Raw genomic sequence first — 20,706 nt, 5'->3', positions numbered from 1 at the left:
CCCTTCCCATTAACCCTCAGTTTTTTCTCTGTATTTAAGAGTCTCTTATGGTTTGTCTCCCTCCCTCTCTGTTTGAAACTATTTTTTCCCCTTTCCCTTCCCCCATGGTCTTCTGTCAAGTTTCTCAAATTCCACATATGAGTGAAAACATATGATATCTTTCTCTGACTAACTTATTTCACTTAGTATAATACCCTCCAGTTCCATCCACGTTGTTGCAAATGGCAAGATTTAATTCTTTCTCATTGCCGAGTAGTTTTCCATTGTATACATAAACCACATCTTCTTTATCCATTCATCAGTTGATGGACATTTGGGCTCTTTCCATAGTTTGGCTATTGTTGATAGCATTGCTGTAAACATTGGGGGACATGTGCCCCTATGAATCACCACTCCTGTATCCTTTGAATAAATTCCTAGCAGTGCAATTGCTGGGTCATAGGGTAGTTATATTTTTAATTTTTTGAGGAACCTCCATATTGTTTTCCAGAGTGGCTCTACCCATTTGCATTCTTCTACTTCTTCCTTATCCATTCATCAGTCAATGGATACTTGGGCTATTTCATAATTTGGCTATTGTATGTGCATGTATCCTTTTGAATTAGTATTTTTGTATTCTTTGGGCAAAGACCTAGTTGGGCAGTTGCTGAATTATAGGATAGTTCTATTTGTAACTTTTTGAAGAATGTCCATTCTGTTTTCCACAGTGGCTGTACCAGTTTTCATTCTCACCAACGGTGCAAAAGGGTTCCACTTTCTCCACATCCTTGCCAACACCTGTTGTTGATTTTAGTCATTCTGACAGGTGTGAAGTACCTTTGGAATTTATAAAGTTGTATTCAGCATAATACAAAAAAATTAAATAAAATCATTGGAAGAAATATAATTTTTTTTTTGCAGAGGATAAGATTTTGTATGTAGAAAACCCTAAAGTATGTACAGATAAGCTGTTTGATTTTGCTAATTAGTGAACACAAATTAAAAAGCAAATCATAATACATTAGCAACAATTGGAAAGTGAAATTTAAAGTATTTTTGATAACACTCAGTAAACATCAAATGCCTAGGAAAAATAATACATATAAGATCTACATGCTGAAAACAGAAAATATATTGAGGTAAATTAACAAACTCCTAAACAAATAGGGAGATATGCCTTGTTCATGACTTGGATGATTCAAGAAAGTTAAGATGACAATGATCCTAAAACTTTATCTACAGAATCTTGCATGGTCATGGCAAGAGTAAAAGGATTCTTTCCATAATATTAATTTTTTTAGATAATACTGGGTGGAAGTCAAATCAATATGTTTGCCTCTATAAGAGAACTATCATTAAAGACTAGAACAAATCTAATTTTATATGTCTATAAAATTGATTCAGTGTTAGATTACTGGTAGCTAAAATACCTAAAAATTATGCACTGTAAACTTAAGAGTAAAAGATGTATCTAAACTATATCAGGTGAAGATTTATGTTAGACAAAAATAAGTTTTTTCTTTTGTGAACTCATATATTTTTATAGGAGAAAAGGGATTTTTAATTGAGTAAAGATATAACACCTATTAAAACTATTGTAAATACAAATAAAATCCTATAGAAACACACATGTATACTAGTCAAGGCAACCACACATGAACATATAGAATTTCATTTCCAACAAATAGAGAACATATATTTGTTATTAAGCCAGTAGGTACCATTTATAATATTTTGCTATGTATTATTATGTAACAAGAACAGCTCAATAAATTCTAAACTCTAAGTATGATATAAGCTGTAGTATTTTACTTAAAGCAAAAAAGTAAACATTAATAACTAAGTATAAACACAAAAGACTTTGCCATTAAAAGGCACTATCTTATAAGACTCTTGGGTGAAAAAAAAATCAAAATTGCAACTGCAATTTGCAAAATTGTAACATGCTGGATATGTTCTATATATTTTTTTAAGTTTATTTATTTATTTTGAGAGAGAGAGAGAGAGAGAGAGCATGCATGCTAGTGGGGGAGGGGAGAGAGAGAGGGAGGGAGAGAATACCAAGCAGGCTCCCTGCTGTCAGCACAGAACCCAATGTGGAACTCAAGCTCACAAACCCATGAGATCATGATCTGAGCTGAAATCAAGAATCATAACCAACTGAGCCACCCAGGCACCCATATTCTGTATTTTGATTAACATGGTAATTCCATGTATACATATGTGTGTTCCATGGACTTACGTTTCCAATTTGTATTCTCCCCTTACAACTATGATTCTTTCATTACTTCTTAGAAATTTTTGTTAGAATGTTAGGATTATAACTTTTATCTGCTCTGTTCCATTTTTAATTTTTTAATTATTTTTGTTTAGAATAATATTTCTTTTTTCTTTTTATATATATATTAGATGTATACATATTACATATATACATATTACATATATAATATGTATGTATACATATATATATATATACACATAAAATTTATTGTCAAATTGGTTTCCATACAACACCCTGTGCTCATCCCAACAGGAGCCCTCCTCAATGCCCATCACCCACTTTCCCCTCTTTCCCACCCCGACCAACCCTCAGTTTGTTCTCAGTATTTAAGAATCTCTTGTGGTTTGCCTCCTTCCCTCTCTGTAACTTATTTTCCCCCTTCCCCTCCACCCTGGTCTTCTTTTAAGGTTCTCAGGATCCACATAAGAGTGAAAACATATGGTATCTGTCTTTCTCTGTATGGCTTATTTCACTTAGCATCACACTCTCCAGTTCCATCCACGTTGCTACAAAAGGCCATATTTCATTTTTTCTCATTGCCACGTAGAATTCCATTGTGTATATAAACCACAATTTCTTTGTTCATTTGTCAGTTGATGGACATTTAGGCTCTTTCCATAATTTGGCTATTGTTGAGAGTGCTGCTATGAACATTGGGGTACAAGTGCCCCTATGCATCAGCACTCCTGTATCCCTTGGGTAAATTCCTAGCAGTGCTATTGCTGGGTCATAGGGTAGATCTATTTTCAATTTTTCAAGGAACCTCCACACTGTTTTCCAGAGCAGCTGCACCAGTTTTCACTCCCACCAACAGTGCAAGAGGGTTCCCGTATCTCCACATCCTCTCCAGCATCTATAGACTCCTGAATTGTTCATTTTAGTCACTCTTAACAGTGTGTGGTAGTATCTTAGTGTGGTTTTGATTTGTATTTCCCAGATGAGGAGCAACGTTGAGCATCTTTTCATGTGCCTGTTGGCCATCTGGATGTCTTTAGAAAAGTGTCTATTCATGTCTTCTGCCCATTTCTTCACTGGATTATTTGTTTTTCAGGTGTGGAGTTTGGTGATCTCTTTATAGATTTTAGATACTAGCCCTTTGTCCAATATGTCATTTGCAAATATCTTTTCCCATTCTGTCAGTTGCCTTTTAGTTTTGTTGATTGTTTCCTTTGCAGTGCAGAAGCTTTTTATCTTCATGAGGTCCCAATAGTTCATTTTTGCTTTTAATTCCCTTGCCTTTGGAGATGTGTCGAGTAAGAAATTGCTGCGGTTGAAGTCAGAGAGGTTTTTTCCTGCTTTCTTCTCTAGGGTTTGGATGGTTTCCTGTCTCACATTCAGGTCCTTTATCCATTTTGAGTTTGTTTTTGTGAATGGTGTAAGAAAGTGGTCTAGTTTCATCCTTCTGCATGTTGCTGTCCAGTTCTCCCAGCACCATTTGTTAAAGAGACTGTCTTTTTTCCATTGGATATTCTTTCCTGCTTTGCCAAAGATTAGTTGGCCATACTTTTGTGGGTCCAATTCTGGAGTCTCTATTCTATTCCATTGGTCTGTGTCTGTTTTTGTGCCAATACCATACTGTCTTGATAATTACAGCTTTGTAGTAGAGGCTAAAGTCTGGGATTGTGATGCCTTCCACTTTGGTGTTCTTCTTCAATATTACTTTGGCTATTCAGAGTCTTTTGTGGTTCCATACAAATTTTAGGATTGCTTGTTCTAGCTTCGAGAAGAATGCTGGTGCGATTTTGATTGGGATTGCATTGAATGTGTAGATTGCTTTGGGTAGTATTGACATTTTAACAATATTTATTCTTCCAATCCATGAGCACGGAATGTTTTTCCATTTTTTTGTGTCTTCTTCAATTTCCTTCATAAGCTTTCTATAGTTTTCAGCATACAGATCTTTTACATCTTTGGTTAGGTTTATTCCTAGGTGTTTTATGCTTCTTGGTGCAATTGTGAACGGGATCAGTTTCTTTATTTGTCTTTCTGTTGCTTCATTATTAGTATATAAGAATGCAAATGATTTCTGTACATTGATTTTGTATCCTGCGACTTTGCTGAATTCATGTATCAGTTCTAGCAGATTTTTTGGTGGAGTCTGTGGAGTTTTGCATGTAGAGTATCATGTCATCTGTAAAAAGTGACAGCCTGACTTCATCTTCACCAATTTTGATACGTTTGATTTCATCTGTTCCAGTTTTTAATTGCTGGGAAAAAATTTTCATCTGTTTTTGTCAACTTTTTTCTAGTTAATTTAAAAAATCTGTATTAGTTTGCTAGTGCTGCCATAACAAAAATGCTAAAGACCAGAGGACTTAAACAACAGAAATGTATCACAGTTCTGGAGGCTGGATGTCCACAATCAGGGTGCAAGCAGGTCTGATTTCTCATGAGGTCTCTTCCCTTGGCTTACAGATGGCTAACTTCTTGTTGTGTCCTCACATGGCCTTTTCTCTGTGAATCCACATCCCTGGTGTCTCCCTATTCAAAGGACACCAGTCTTGTTGGATTAGAGCTCACTGAAATTATTTCATTTAACCTAATTACCTCTTTAAAGGTCCTATACTGAAATACAACCACATTCTGAGGTGTACTGGGGGTTAGGACTTCAATGTATGAATTCTGGGGGGACACAATATAGTAGAATAGGTTAGCAGGAAAGTTGTTCTGTTCTTCATCACATTTTTTCTGATAGAATGTTGGTATGAATGCTGTGTCCATTCCCTTTTAATTTCTTATATTAGAATTCATTGTATTTATCTCTATAATTGGGAGGCTCTGGTCTGTGTGTGTTGATTGAAGGGGAGGGTGGTTTCTAAGTGCTGCTTTCTAGTCTTTTCCTCTCAAGGGCGCCCTCCTTAAAATATATAACATTTTCTTTTTTTAAATGTTTTATTTATTTTTGAGAGAGAGAGAGGGAGATACGGAATCTGAAACAGGCTCCAGGTTCTGAGCTGTCAACACAGACCCCAATATGGGGATCGAACTCTGACCAGCAGGATCATGACCTAAGTCTGAAGACAGACATGGGGCTTGAACTCATGAAACAGGAGATCATAACCTGAGCCAAAGTCAGACACTTAACTGACTGAGCCACCCAGGCACCCCAATAACATTTTCTTTCAGAAATGGTTTGGTTACTAAGAATTGGTGCAAAACAGTTTTAAAAAATCTGTCAAAATTTGTATCAAAAGATTTATAAGAACAATTTAAAAATAGTCAATAGCTTCTGGTAGTCCATAAGAATGAAGCAGTATTATAAAAAAATATTGAGGAGGTCACTCCCGGAACATGAAATTATACCCTAGTTTTACACTCAGTTGCCTAAATCTCTAGCAAAATGCTCTAGGATAGAATTTTACTTTCCTTCAGCCTTTCAGTCCTATCACTCCCACTTACACATATACCATGATTCAAAAAAGAAACCTTTTTCTTGATTAATCATTGATTATATTTCCGCAAGGAACTAAGTTAGTTCTAGAATTTACCCAATACTATTTGCCATAAAAATGTCTACAGTGTTCCAAAGCAGCTTAAAATATTTACTTTTTAAATATAAAATATATATAACTTTATTTCTATGGAAATTCAATTTTCTATAACAATCCCATTGTCAATAAAATGATTTGGCTTCTAACGTTAATAACAGGTTTTGATATAGCGAAACTTTCAGAGAAAATAATCATTCTTTTTAAAATATAGGCATTGGGGCCCCTGGGTGGCGCAGTCAGTTAAGCGTCCGACTTCGGCCAGGTCAGGATCTCGCGGTCCGTGAGTTCGAGCCCCGCGTCGGGCTCTGGGCTGATGGCTCAGAGCCTGGAGCCTGTTTCCGATTCTGTGTCTCCCTCTCTCTCTGCCCCTCCCCCATTCATGCTCTGTCTCTCTCTGTCCCAAAAATGAATAAACGTTGAAAAAAAAAAAATATAGGCATTAACATGACATGTTTTGTAAGGCAAAGAACTACTAATTTTTTGACAAGATACTGTAATCTAAAAGTTTTAGGTATCAAAATAATGATCGATATGTAAATGATATACTCATACCTGACAGCCAAAGAAAAATATTATTCCCTAGATCTTCTTTAAATTCATCATTAAAAATATTACTGGATTCTGGAAATGCTTCCTGGAATGTTGCATAGATAGCTTGTGCCAAACAATCAGGATACACCTATCAAAAAGAGTCATATTAGAATAATTTCATATTTTATATAGCCTATCTCAGCTACCAAAGAAATGATTATTAAGTTTGTGAAATATGTATGTCCCTTTTATCTTTTTTTTTTTAATTTAATTTTTTTAATTAAAAAAATTTATTTATTTTGAGAGAGAGAGTGTGTACCTGGGGGGAAGGGCAGAAAGAGAGAATTCCAAGCAGGCTACACACTGTCAACACAGAGCGTGACACAGGGCTTAAACCCGTGAACCATGAGATCATGACCTGAGCTGAAATAAAAAGGCAGACTCTTAACTGACTGAGCCACCCAGGCACCCTATGTCCCTTTTTTCTTATAGGTTGTTTTTGGCCACTCCTCACTTCTTTGTACCTCTAACTGTGGGACATGAGCAAAGAAGAGTTGAAAATAAAGTCAATTTGGCTATTTGTTAGCATTTTAGAAAATTTAATTTGGATAAAGGATGAAGTTAACAAGATAAGGTTTAATTATCATATTATAAGATAAAGTTTGATGATTATTATTTCATTTAACCTTGGTATTGTTATCCTCTTTTAGAAAGTGACATGTGTAGATCATTATAATAAAATGTATATTTACATATTTCAAATTTTATTTTATTTTATTTTTTTAATGTTTACTTATTTTTGAGAGAGACAGAGCATGAGTTGGGGAGGGGAAGAGAGAGAGAGGGAGACATAGAATCCAAAGCAGGCTCCAGGCTCTGAGCTGTCCGCACAAAACCCGATGGAGGGCTTGAACCCAAGAACTGCGAGATTATGACCTGAGCTGGAGCCAGATGCTTAACCAACTGAGACACCCAGATGCCCCCATATACATGTATTTTAAATTTGTCATCTTCTCTCTCCCCCATCAACTTCCATATCAGTAACAGAATCCTAACAAGATGTGGTTTTAGAACATAGATGTTAATAGGATGAACAAAGTGGTTACTGCTTCTCTGAGCAAGCAGGCAATCTTACCACCCAGGTGCCCCTATTTATGTATTTTTTAATTAAAATATGATTTATATATAACACAGTGTAAGTTTAAGGTATACAGCATGTTGATTTGATACACTTACAAACTGCAATATGATCACCACCATAATATTAGTTAATACCTACATCATGTCACATAATTACCATTTTGTGTGTGTGTGTGTGTGTGTGTGTGTGTATGTGGCTAGAATAACAAACTTTTTTAAATAACTGAAATCTGTTTAGGTGAGTTAATACGTTGTAATAACTATATATTGTTTACACAGTAAAACTATGATCAGATATCAACAAATATATGGTACTGTATTATTCTATTAGACTTAAAACCCCTAAACTACTAAATTTCTCTTAGGAAGTGACTAAACATAAAAGTTACTATAGTTTTATATTTAAAAAATTAAAATATTTTAATTTATTATTCTGGTATTCAGCAGTCAAATAAGTATTTAAAATCACATTTAGCCCTTAATATTAAATGTAAACTTTTGGAATCTAAGTGTCCCTTGGAGGTCACTGTCTTAATCTCTGGAACATGGGGATGTTAATTTATTCAGCAAAAGGGCTTTGCAGATTTCATGAAGCTAAAGATCTTAAGTGGGGAGATTATACTGGATTATCCAGTGTGCCTTAAGTGTAATCACAAGTGTCTTTATGAGAGGGAGGCTCTGGAAAATTTTACTATAAAAGAGAAGAAGGCAACGGGATGGCAGAAACAGAAGTTAGAGTGATGTGACCAGAAGCCAAAGATTGTTGGCAGCCAGCAGAAGCTAGAAGAGACAAGGAATGGATTCTCCTCTGGGGCCTCTGAAAGAAATTGGCCCTGTTGATACCTCAATTTTAGCCCTATGAGATTCAATTTGGACTTCTGGACACTATAAGTCTCAGACAAAGAATTTCTGTTGTTTGAAAAGTCACTAAATTTTTGATAATTTGTTAGAGTAACAATAGACAACTAACACAGTTACCTAATCCAGAAGTGCTGAAACTTTCTGGTAAATGATGATATTCTTTGAAGAATTCCATGATTTTTGTTTGGTGGTTGGGGGGAATGCTTTAATATATTGGTATATTTAATTTTATTGAGTGAATCATGAACATTTTTTTACTATCAGAAATAATCACATGTTATATTTTGGTATAAGAAGTAATACTGACTATTAAAATTAAAAGGTTGAACAAGGTGAACTAAAAGTTTTATGTGAATATTTCATCTTCATGAGATTAAGGATCAAATGTCAAATTGTGTTGGGAAAATTTCTGAAGGTCTATCATTGTATAACCCTGGAATAAAGAGAAGTAAAAGCCACATTAAATATGTATAGATTAAGCTAATTTGTACTGAATAGTGGAATATGAAGATGACTTTTTGATTCTTAAATATTAATAAATTTCTCTCTGTTAGGTAAAATAAATCAGATGAGCAAGCAGTAACAAAACCCTAACTTATCTGAGTGAGTTAAAAATAATGGAAATTGGTCAATAAGAGCTGAGGCTTTACTTCTACTTAAACAGCTCTGGAGGAGATAGATGTATAGGGAGGTGGCCTCAAGCATAGAAACAGAAAGGGAGCATTAAAAGAAGATCAAATCCAGGTCAAGGGGTCAAATCACCAAGATGTACATCTTGTTTGTTCTCAAATGAGGCTTTGAATTTTGAATAAACAACTTCTAATTTCTCCTTGGAAAAAGCTACTGAAAATAGGGACCCAGAAAAAAATCAAGTCATGATTTGAGAAAGGTTATAAATATAGGATCTATCAGAAGGCATATCAACCCCAGGAGATAACATTTGGACCAAAATTGTAGGTCTAGACATTGGAGAATGGGGGATATGCAATGGTGCCACTACTATCTTTGTCCATATTAAATAGGCCGGTTATCCTTTTCTCAAAAGCATGGTGTTAAAGCAGGCTTGATTTCATCAAACCATGTTACGTAGGCTAGGCTCACTCACCACAAAAGATAGACTAAGTGGAAATTTATGGATAGGAGAAAGAGCTGTTTTTGTCATTTCTAGGCAATTTACCAAGAATCCTAACCATTAACTAACGTTTACATGCAAATAAGAACAAAATATTTTAGTATTAGGAGAGAAAAATACCTGTACCATCTTTCAGAACACCATTGTTCCACAAAACAACAATTTATGAATCACGGTTCTAATCAACCTCTTTCAGCTGTGGAAGTGAGAGACTAAATGTTTTGCCAAGATCATCCAGGTAATTAGTAGCAGATTCGGGACATGAAGCCAAGTCTCCCTATTCCCAGTGCACTACTGGTTTCCTTTTATGACACTACGTGTATATGACTGTGAGTAAGTAAGATAGGTCAAGATTGAACATAAATATTTGGCAGTTTAAGTTTGTTTATACTTCCATTGTAAAAGACATTTTACTGTTTTTAAGTTTGCTTTACCCAGAAAAACAATTATCAACTCAAAATATGAATGTATTTCTGATTTACAGATGTCAACACAAAAGTATTTGAATGTGGCTTCTGCTTTGAAATGCTAGATGTTTAAATTTAAAAATATCAGGCGTGCCTGGATGGCTCAGTCAGTTAAGAGTCTGACGTCGGCTCCGGGTCATGATCTCACAGTTCGTGAGTTCGAGCCCAGCATCAGGCTCTGTGCTGACAGCTTGGAGCCCGGAGCCTGTTTTGGATTCTGTGTCTCCCTCTCTCTCTGCCGGTCCCCAGCTCACGCTCTGTCTCTGTCTTTCTCTCAAAAATAAACATTTAAAAATTAAAAAAAATAAATTAAAAATATCTAATGAAATTCCTACACATTTTCATTTCACATTAAAAGAACACAAAGAACACAAAGCCTTTTAATCAATCCTTTTCAATAGTTATTATAATGACAGAAAAGTAAAACAAAAACTTCATAACTATGTCCATTTTTGTTTACTTTAACGGGTGCTTAGCCCTTACACATAACATAAACTTCTCAAGTCCTCTTAAACAGATCAAAAGATATATTATAAGGGAAAAGAAAAATGATTAATTTTATAGATACACAGAAAAAAATAAAAAATATATATAGGATAAGTCAACAATTTTCACATTATCAATATGCAAACAAAATACCTGTACCACACTAAGGAGATTCTGTAAGACTTTTAGGCAAGGGAATACAATATTCTGAGGGGGAAGCATAACTTTTCATATTTGACCATTACTTACTCTACTTCAGGCAATTTCCTATCAAAGTAACAAAATAACTTCTAATAAATGTTTGAATAAAATAACTATTTTTTTATTTCATTTGTTCTAAAAATGCTTAGCATAACCAGTTAATTTCTATGTTTACCTGAAGGAATGTATCCTTTCGACTTGCAGGGATGCTCATGAAAAGCACCACATAACTTTCTGAAATTCTATCAAACAAGGAATCTTGATTTTCTCTGTCAGGCTTAAAAAATAAAAAAAAAAATGTATGGAATTAAAAGTATTAATACTACAATTAAAAATTGGATTTGTATGCATAATATCAATAATTTTATTTATTCTTAAAAGGCCGATCAGTTGCTATAGTGGAATAAGCATGGGTTTGGTATCATGCAGACCTGAATTTGAATACTGGCTCTGTTATTCATTAGCTGCCTTACCCTGGGCTAATTAGTCCTAGTTTCCTCATCTACCAAATGTATCTGACAATACATATCTTAAAGTAGCATAGTAAAATAAAGACAAGGATCATGTTTTGCTTGACTTTGTTTTTCAAGGCCTCAGCACAGTGCCTGGCACACAGAGAGCACGCAAACATTTGACAGGTTAATAAAGGTTCCTGCATTAAAGCTGGCATACAGAGGCAATCAATGAGTTTTAAATTCTCTTATTCTATAACCACTTTAACTCTATTTTTATCAGTAACTCAGCATAAAATTAAAGCAGTTACTAGGATGAGACAGCCACAGCCAGAAATAGTACAATTGTGACATGATGCTAAACTAAAGACACAGTATGTTGTAAGAAGGAAGAAATGTATACACAAAATAATTTCAATATTATAGTGAAGTCCTGATAGGATTAGCTTGGGAAGATGACGGAGCAGGGGGGCCCTGAGCTCACCCCATCCACATTTACAACTAGATATCATCAGCATCCAAGTCAATAGACCAGAGAGCAATCCAAAGACTGGCAGAACAAACTCCACAACTAAATTTAGAGAAGAATCTGCATCTAAAAGGTTAGGAAAGTCAGAAAGGTGGAGGGAGGCTGCCTGTAGGAGGGAGGGAGCTGCATGTCTGGAGAGGGCAAAGAAATGGGCCTTTACACCAGGGAGCTCACATAGGGAAGACTAATCTCCATAGCATTTGACTAGAAACTAGAGGGGCTGAATTCAGTGAATTTATAAAACCAGTGGTACTTGAAGCCTGGAGCTTTAAAAGTCAGCTGACTCAGCACTGGGTGAGCCAGGAGGGCAAGTGATAGCTGGGTCGCCACCCTTAAAGAGACAGCAGTCTGTGTAGACAGGCAACATAAAAATGGTAGTTTATGCAAGTAGTTTATGGTGCTTACAAGAGACTCATTTTAGACCTAAAAACACCTTTAGATTGAAAGTGAAGGGACAGAGAAACATCATGCAAACGGATGTCAAAAGAAAGAGTACCCATAATTATGGGACAAACAGACTTTATTTTTTTTTTTTTTTTTTGTTTTTCTTTCTTTTTTTTTTTTTTTCTGAAATTTATTGACAAATTGGTTTCCATACAACACCCAGTGCTCATCCCAAAAGGTGCCCTCCTCAATACCCATCACCCACCCTCTCCTCCCTCCCACCCCCCATCAACCCTCAGTTTGTTCTCAGTTTTTAACAGTCTCTTATGCTTTGGCTCTCTCCCATTCTAACCTCTTTTTTTTTTTTTTTTCCTTCCCCTCCCCCATGGGTTCCTGTTAAGTTTCTCAGGATCCACATAAGAGTGAGACCATATGGTATCTGTCTTTCTCTGTATGGCTTATTTCACTTAGCATCACACTCTCCAGTTCCATCCACGTTGCTACAAAAGGCCATATTTCATTTTTTCTCATTGCCACGTAATATTCCATTGTGTATATAAACCACAATTTCTTTATCCATTCATCAGTTGATGGACATTTAGGCTCTTTCCATAATTTGGCTATTGTTGAGAGTGCTGCTATGAACATTGGGGTACAAGTGGCCCTATGCATCAGTGCTCCTGTATCCCTTGGATAAATTCCTAGCAGTGCTATTGCTGGGTCATAGGGTAGGTCTATTTTTAATTTTCTGAGGAACCTCCACACTGCTTTCCAGAGCGGCTGGGGACAAACAGACTTTAAAACAAAGACTATAACAAGAGACAAAGAAGGATACTGTATCATAATAAAGGGGACAATCCAACAATATAACAATTGTATATCTTTATGTACTCAACATAAGAGCACCCAAATGCATAAAAGAGTGAGTAACAAACATAAAGGAACTAATCAATAATACAATAGTAGTAGAGAAAACTTTAACACCCCACTTAAATCAACAGACAGATCTCTAAACAGAAAATAATCAGGAACAAATAGCTTTGAATGACACTCTGGAACAGATGGACTTAACAGATATATTCAGATTGTCCCATCCTAAAACAGCAAAATTCACATTCTTTTCAAATGCACATGGAACATTCTCCATGTTAGATCACAAATTAGCCCACAAAACTGGCCACAACAAATTCAAGACGACTGAAGTCATACTATACATCTTTTCTGACCACAACACTATGAAGCTAGAAGTCAACCACAAGACAAAAATCTAAAAAGTCCATAGATACATGGGGTTTAAATAATATGCTACTAAACAATGAATGGGTCAACCAGGAAATATGAGAATAAATTTAAAAGTACATCGAAGCAAATGAAAATGAAAATACAGTGGTCCAAAAACCTTTGGGATGCAGAAAACGCGGTTCTAAGATGGAAGTTTATAGCAATACAGGCCTATATCAGGAAGCAAGAAAAACCTCAAACAACCAAACCTTACACCTACAGGAACTAGAAATCTGAAACCAGCAGAAGGAAGGAAATAATAAAGATCAGAGCAGAAATAAATGATACAGAAACTAAAAAAACAACAGAACAGATCAATGACACCAGGAGCTGATTCTTTGAAAAAAATCAATAATTGATAACCTTCTAGCCAGACTTATCAAAAAGGAAAGAAAAAGGACTAAAATAAGTAAAATCATAAAAGACAGGGGGGAAATATCAACCAAACACTACAGAAATACAAACAATTATCAGTGAATATTATGAAAAACTATATGCCAACAAATTGGACAACATAAAAGACATGGATAAATTCTTAGAAACATGTAAACTACCAAAACTTAAAAAGGAAGAAATACAAAATTTGAATAGATGGATAACCAGCAGAGACATTGGATTAAAAAAAACAACAAAAAACAAAAAACAGAACCTCCCAACAAATAAAAGTCCAGGACCAGATGGCTTCACAGGCAAATTCTACCAAACATTTAAAGAAGAGTTAATACCTATTCTCCTCAAACTATTCTAAAAAATAGAAAAGGAAGGAAAACTTCCAAATTCATTCTATGAAGCCAGGATTATCCCAATACCGGATAAAACCGGATAAAGACACCATTAAAAAAGAGAACTATAGGCCGATATCTCTGATGAACACAGATGCAAAAATCCTCAATAAAATACTAGTAGGCTAAATTCAACAATACATTAAAAAATCATTTACTGGCATACCTGGGTTGTTCAGTCAGTTGAGCATCTGACTCTTGATTTTTGGGTCAGGTCATGATCTCATGGTTCATGGGTTTAAGCCCCACATTGGGCTCTGTGCTGATAGCATGGAGCCTGCTTGGGATTCTCTCTCTCTCTCTCTCTCTCTCTGCCCCTCCCCTTGCTTGCATGCACCCTCTCTCAAAATAAATAAACATTTAAAAAAATCATACTTGCATTCTGGGAATAAATCCCATTGGTCAGAGTGTATAATCCTTTAATTTGCTGAACTGAGTTTGCTAGTGTTTTGTTGAGGATTTTTGCATCAATATTCATCAAAGAGAATTTTGGTCTATAGATTATTTTGTTTCTATTAATATCTTTGGCTTTAGTGTCAGCTTTATGTTATTCATTCATAAATTCCATTTTGGTCAGAAAACATACTCTGTATGACTTTATTATTTTAAATTTGTTAGGATGTTTTCCTAGCTCAGAAAGTCGTTGGTAAATGTCTAATGTGTACTTGAGAAAAATTTATATTATGTTGTGTCAGGAGAAACATTTAGTAAATGTCAATTAGATTGATTAATCTGGTTGACAGTGTTGCTCAAGTCTTCTATATAATTACTGATTTTTTTTGTATATTTTACCAATTATTGAGAATGAGGTGTTAGAACATCTAAGTATATTTATGACTTTTCCTATTAGTAATAATGACGAATCAACCAATTTACCATCATACAATTACTCTCTTTTTCCCTGCTAACATTCTTTGCTTTGAAATTTACTCTACATGATAAATTTTAAAAAGTTGTAATGTTATAGGTTATATGGGTTTCCTTTGTTGTTATATGGGTGGGAATAATGTGCTTTCCAGATTTCTGAATCTTTGGGGGAGCCCAAGTCCCAAGGGCAATTTTTAAAAATATTAAGTATATTGCAATATCATTACTGAAGTTCTTCTAGTCAAACATCATTAGGGAAACTTTTGTTAATTAGCCTATACATTGGCCCCCAATTTTTGGAATACTGTGTTCTCTCAATTAATATAATAATAATAATAATAATGATAGATATATCCATTAAACACTATATACCTAGCTCCATGTAAACAAGTTTACATGTACTTTCTCATTTAACCCAAGAAACATACAAAGTATGTGATTTTTTTTATTTTATGAAAGATTTAGAGAGATAAGTAACTATTCTAGGACACATTATTTACTAAGTGGATAAACTTGTTTTTGAAAGTCAGATCTCTTAATTCTATTGTGTTGAATCCCATATTATATTTATATAGTATTTCAAAGTTTACTAGGTGTCTTCTTATTCATGTCACTTTTAATACAACAACTTTAGGGGAAAAAAGCAGGGTATATGTAATTTTCTACCTGTTTTGTTTTTTAGAGATGAGATCAGTGAAGTTCAGAGAGGTTTTTTGACTAGCCCAAAGTTTCACAATAATTATTTGGGAAAACCAGATTTAAAATTCTACTAGACCAAGTTATCACTAAACATAGGCAATGAAGGAAATATGCTTTTATATTAATCTATAACAATTACTGAAATATGTTTTAAAGCTTTAGAATATGATTATGTATTTTGTCATATAAACTATTGGTAATTGAACAAGTGGTTTGTGGTTTTACCATATTCTAGGTATAAAATCAGTACTATTTATTCTTCATAAAGTGTACTCAAATATAGATAGAATTTATGTGTTTTGCATCCATCTAAAACGATAGTAAAGCTTAAAAGAGGAACTTACCTAACAAAGCAAATATTCAAGGAATAGCTCTATTCCCACTTTATATAGTTCACTAGCTTCAAAATAATATGTATATATATTATAATAAACCCTCTTAGAAATAAAGTCATAGATAAAATGCAATGAACAAAACAGATGAAAGAGGAATTGTTCTCATTAAATCATGGAAAGTTTGCTTCAATTTGATCTGGATCCCTAAACTGCCCCTTTCAGTTCCCTAGAACACTAGCAGAAGACTGATACAACTAACTTACATATTCCTTCTCAAAACAAGTCAAATATAATGACACCAGAAATCTTATTAAGTTATAATGTTTTAAGGTTATTACTAAATTATTACATTTTAATTTCAGAAAGCCACTAGTTTCTAGAGAATAGCTTGGTTAAAGATAAAAAAAAATCTAATTCCTTATTATTCCAAAAACAATATAAATGCAGTGGGTCATTAATATTTTGGTGTCAAATCTGTGTTTGTTCAAAGCAATAAAATACTATTATTGCCTGACAAAACAATTACTAGAAACACTCTTAGATTATGTTTCCTTCAAAAACTTGTTATATATAATCTTAACAGATTAAAGCCGGAATGTAATGTTTCTCTGTTTCAAGGAAAAACATAAATTCAGCATCCAGATCTAGAGAAAGAAATTTAAGGTGATGGAATTCTCCTGATTTCATGAATTTCCCTAGATAGTGCTATATCCAGAGCTCCTAACAATATCAGAAATACAGGACAGATAACCTTAATCTAGAATTACACTAGTTATTCTAACATATAGCACTAACTGAATGGTTTGTATGTAAAACTGGTTAACACCCATTTCTTCATGGTACAAAATTCCTGTGACAATCCATAAGTAGCTTTGTGCAAGTAATTTGAGCTGGGGAAAGGTAGAGAGTGGAGTCTATTTGTAAACTTCTTTGATGTAATGGCACATCTTCTTAGTGCTTGGGCTGTGATCCCAGGGTTCCTCATTCTGCTACTCTCCCAGATCCAGAGGACATACAACAGTCACTGGTATTCACCACTTTTCCCAGGCTCCCATATTCTCTAACTGTAAGACTCATGTGCTTCTTATTTCCATTCTCTTACTGTTTCCCAGATATCTTTCCCAGATATCCAGATGTCTTTCTCTTCTTAAACCCAATCAGAGTTTTTTACTTTTCTGAATCAAATAAAGACCCTGTATCCATCAGAGGTATGGACTATTTTCCAGATGAAAATTCCTGCAGTGATTTACAGTGGGCTTTCTGTTTACCTGTTTGTCAGCACATTATAGCACTGAGTTAAGCTAAAACTGTATTATTCACTACACTGATTTCACCAATTTTTTTCTGATTAATGAAGATTCAGGATCTTTGAAATCCATATTAAAGTTTTAACTCCTCTGAAAGAACTCTAGATTTTTTTTAAGTTTATTTATTTATTGAGAGAGAACACACACACACACACACACACACACACACACACACACGGGCAAGCAGGGGAGGGACAGAGAGAGAGAGAGGGAGAGAGAGAATCCCATGCAGGCTCTTTGCTGCCAGTGTAGAGCCAGATGCAGGCCTCAAACTCAAAAACCATGAGATCATGACCTGAGCTGAAGTCAGATGCTTAACCAACTGAATCATCCAGGTGCTCCAGAAAGAACTCTAGATTTTAAACAGGATTTCTAACATGTGAAGAATACTAAAAACCCAATTTCTGTGAAAGGATCCAAAAAACACTTTTTTGTACCACTGCTATCTCTACTAAAAAATTCACTGTACTACAAATCAACTTAAAAAAAGAAGTTTAAAAAATAACATCATACCTTAAATTTATGCAGAAACCACCACCAAAATGAATCATGTAAAAGAGCAATAGAAGCTTCTGAGAGAAAATGGGTCTTCCAGATTTTGAAAACTTTTTCCTGTGGAACAAAAGACACGTGGAGATCAAATTAAAATACATTATAAAACATGTTAATGTAAATAGGCTATATATAGAGTATGTATTCAATGGTTATAGACTAGCACTGTTCAATAGAAATTTAGTTGAGCCATGTAGATGATATTAAATTTTCTAGTAGCCAATTTAAAAAAGTAAAAAGTGAAATTAATTTTGATGACATATTTTATTTAATAAAATATATTTAAAATATTATCATTTCAACATATAATTGTAAAAAATTCTTTTTTTAATGTTTATTTTTGAGAGAGAGAGTGTGTGTGTGTGAGTGTGTGAGTGTGTGAGGGGCAGAGAAAGAATCAGAAGCAGGTTCCAGGCTCTAAGCTGTCAGCACAGAGCCTGATACAGGGCTCAAACTCATGAACTGTGAGATCATGACCTGAGCGGAAGTCGGACGCTTAAACGACTGAGCCACTCAGGTGCTCCTGTTGTAAAAAATTCTTAATGAAATATTTTACATTCTTTTGTGGGAGCAGGTGTTTGAAATACTGAATATATTTTATATTTATAGCACATCTCAATTTGAACAATTCATTTTTATCATAAATACTAGGTCAGTATTTAGACTTCATAAAATACAGAGTTGTGATTTTGCTCCAACCATAATTGAGAGCTTTCAATAACTGAATCAGCTATTACTTTTAAAATTCATATACAAGTTAATTAAAAGAAATGAAATAAAAAATTCATCTCAGTCACACTAACCACATTTCATATGCTCAACAATCAGATTTGTATAGTAGCTATTGAAATGACATTGTAGGCTAGACTAAGAACAGCAAAAATTCCACAACACATGCTACAATTTCCTTTTTATACTAAAGACAGATACCAACAATATTGGAATTCTATCCCAACAAGCCCCATTGTAAGTCTAGACCCTATCTAAATAGAGTGTACTCTTTAGGCAATTGATAAAAATTGTCACATAAAGTTAAATCTATTTATGTTGATCAGAAATCTTGCTTTAAATAGGCACATTCAATAGATGATTTTATCTTATTGATTTACTAAAAGTTTTAAAATGCCAGATTCATTACAGTTCAAGACTTACTTTAATGAAATCTATAGGTATGAATTACTGTTCCTCAAGTACAAGTCTACAAAAGGATATCATGCTTACTTTTATGCCAAAAAAGATTCCTTGTCATGATTCTGTGGGGGCACTTCTCTTTCATAGGACACTAATTATAGTATGGAATCCATTGGTAACAGCTTCAATTTAGTACTTAGTACTTAACAGCTTAGATTTAGTACTTCTTAATTATAAGGAAATATGTAAAGTACATAAAGAAAAAAAGTAGAAAATTGAAATACAGGGAAAAGCTGAATAGTTTTGTTTAAATTATTTGCAAATTTCAAGCAAAGATTCTTTTCAGTGTACAGTAAGTTCATGATTGCTTCTATTCTGTTTTGGCTATGTCTAGTATCACTAACTTCCTTTTTCAGTAAAATTTCAAATTCTTTAAAGTATATCAATATTTAGTCAAAACAATCAAAAATTGGAAATTGCCCCAAAACCCCAAGCACAGCTGAAAAAGTTAACAGGCTCTCTCTTCTCCTCTCACCACTCTGTGATACTTTTTTTTTTTTTTTGATTTAAGTAAATGTAAACATATCTTAAAACCTAGATTATCTAACTTGGAACTTTATTTTTTTCCTAACATTGAGTCTAGGTTAGACAAAATGACTTCTAATTTTCTTTTGAATTTTTATTCATGTATATCATTATGCCTGTGGCTCAGCTTTCTACTCTTATTCAGAATATAGGTCATTTTTCACTCACTTTAATTCAATAAAGTGTTTAGTAAGCATCACCTGTAACCATGGTTCTGTTCTGGGAGGTAAAGGGAATAATGTACACTTTCTCTCATCAAGGAACTAAATTAATGACTGTATGTAAAGGAACATGTTTGGATGGGGTTAGGTGAATTCGTTAATTCAATGGATTCCCATACTTCCATTCCTGTAACAGAAGCCCTATAACCTCCTCTTTGCAAGTTTCAGATCCTTAAGTTCAATCCCTTGGTCTGTTATCATAAGCATTTCTATGAAATAATCTTCTCTGATTATTTTTATTTTCCTATACTTATTCTCTTTACTATAACCTCATAATTTATTTTAATGCTATTGCATTGTACATGCTATAGTAAACCAATTTAAATTTTTTTTTGAAATCAGCTAGGGATATTACCAAATAAAACACTGGGTATCTATGCCAAGATATACCCAGATGCTTGTCATACTCCATCCACCCTCTACCCGTATCTACTTCCACTCTTCACTTTACTATTTCTTTCAAAAATGCAAGCATCCTCCAAATTAACCATATTAAAAATTCCTCATAGCTGCACTTTTATGTCTTGTTTATGTGATTATCTTCTGATTTGTGTTAGATGTACTGAATCCATATTTTTTATTATTATTTTTTTAACATTTATTTATTTTTGAGACAGAGAGAGACAGAGCATGAATGGGGGAGGGTCAGATAGAGAGGGAAACACAGAATCTGAAACAGGCTCCAGGCTCTGAGCAGTCAGCACAGAGCCCGACGCGGGGCTCGAACTCACGGACCGCGAGATCGTGACCTGAGCCGAAGTCCGACGCTCAACCCGACTGAGCCACCCAGGTGCCCCATGGATCCATATTTAAAATATAGTAGTACCATCTTAGAACATGGAATTTTAGAGTTAGAAAAAATATTATAGATTATCTAGAACAACATTCATAAACTGATTTGAATCACAATTTTTTTATAACAATAAAATATTTTTCCTGAGGAAAGTGTGGAAAATATTGTCAGAGAAAAGAAATAAATATGCTCATGATCCAGGCATAACTATAATTAGCA

The 20,706-nt window shown here is 34.3% G+C and overlaps 1 protein-coding gene across 3 annotated transcripts in view; it reads right to left on the bottom strand.

Moving 5' to 3' along the window:
- FAM227B (family with sequence similarity 227 member B) overlaps nucleotides 1-20,706 on the bottom strand; it is a 202,409-nt gene that overhangs the window by 157,274 nt on the left and 24,429 nt on the right. For all 3 annotated transcript variants that reach the window (XM_043555450.1, XM_043555452.1, XM_043555451.1), the window contains 3 exons: nucleotides 17,719-17,817; nucleotides 10,745-10,846; nucleotides 6,304-6,430 (listed from right to left, as the gene is read on the bottom strand). In XM_043555450.1, the coding sequence (XP_043411385.1) occupies nucleotides 6,304-6,430; nucleotides 10,745-10,846; nucleotides 17,719-17,817 (328 nt within the window). The remainder of the gene's footprint in view (nucleotides 1-6,303; nucleotides 6,431-10,744; nucleotides 10,847-17,718; nucleotides 17,818-20,706) is intronic.

This window comes from Prionailurus bengalensis, chromosome B3 (assembly GCF_016509475.1).
Source record: "Prionailurus bengalensis isolate Pbe53 chromosome B3, Fcat_Pben_1.1_paternal_pri, whole genome shotgun sequence".
Lineage (NCBI taxonomy): Eukaryota > Metazoa > Chordata > Mammalia > Carnivora > Felidae > Prionailurus > Prionailurus bengalensis.
The sequence above is the reverse complement of the archived record's forward strand: the minus strand, read 5'-3'. Positions and strand labels throughout refer to the sequence as shown.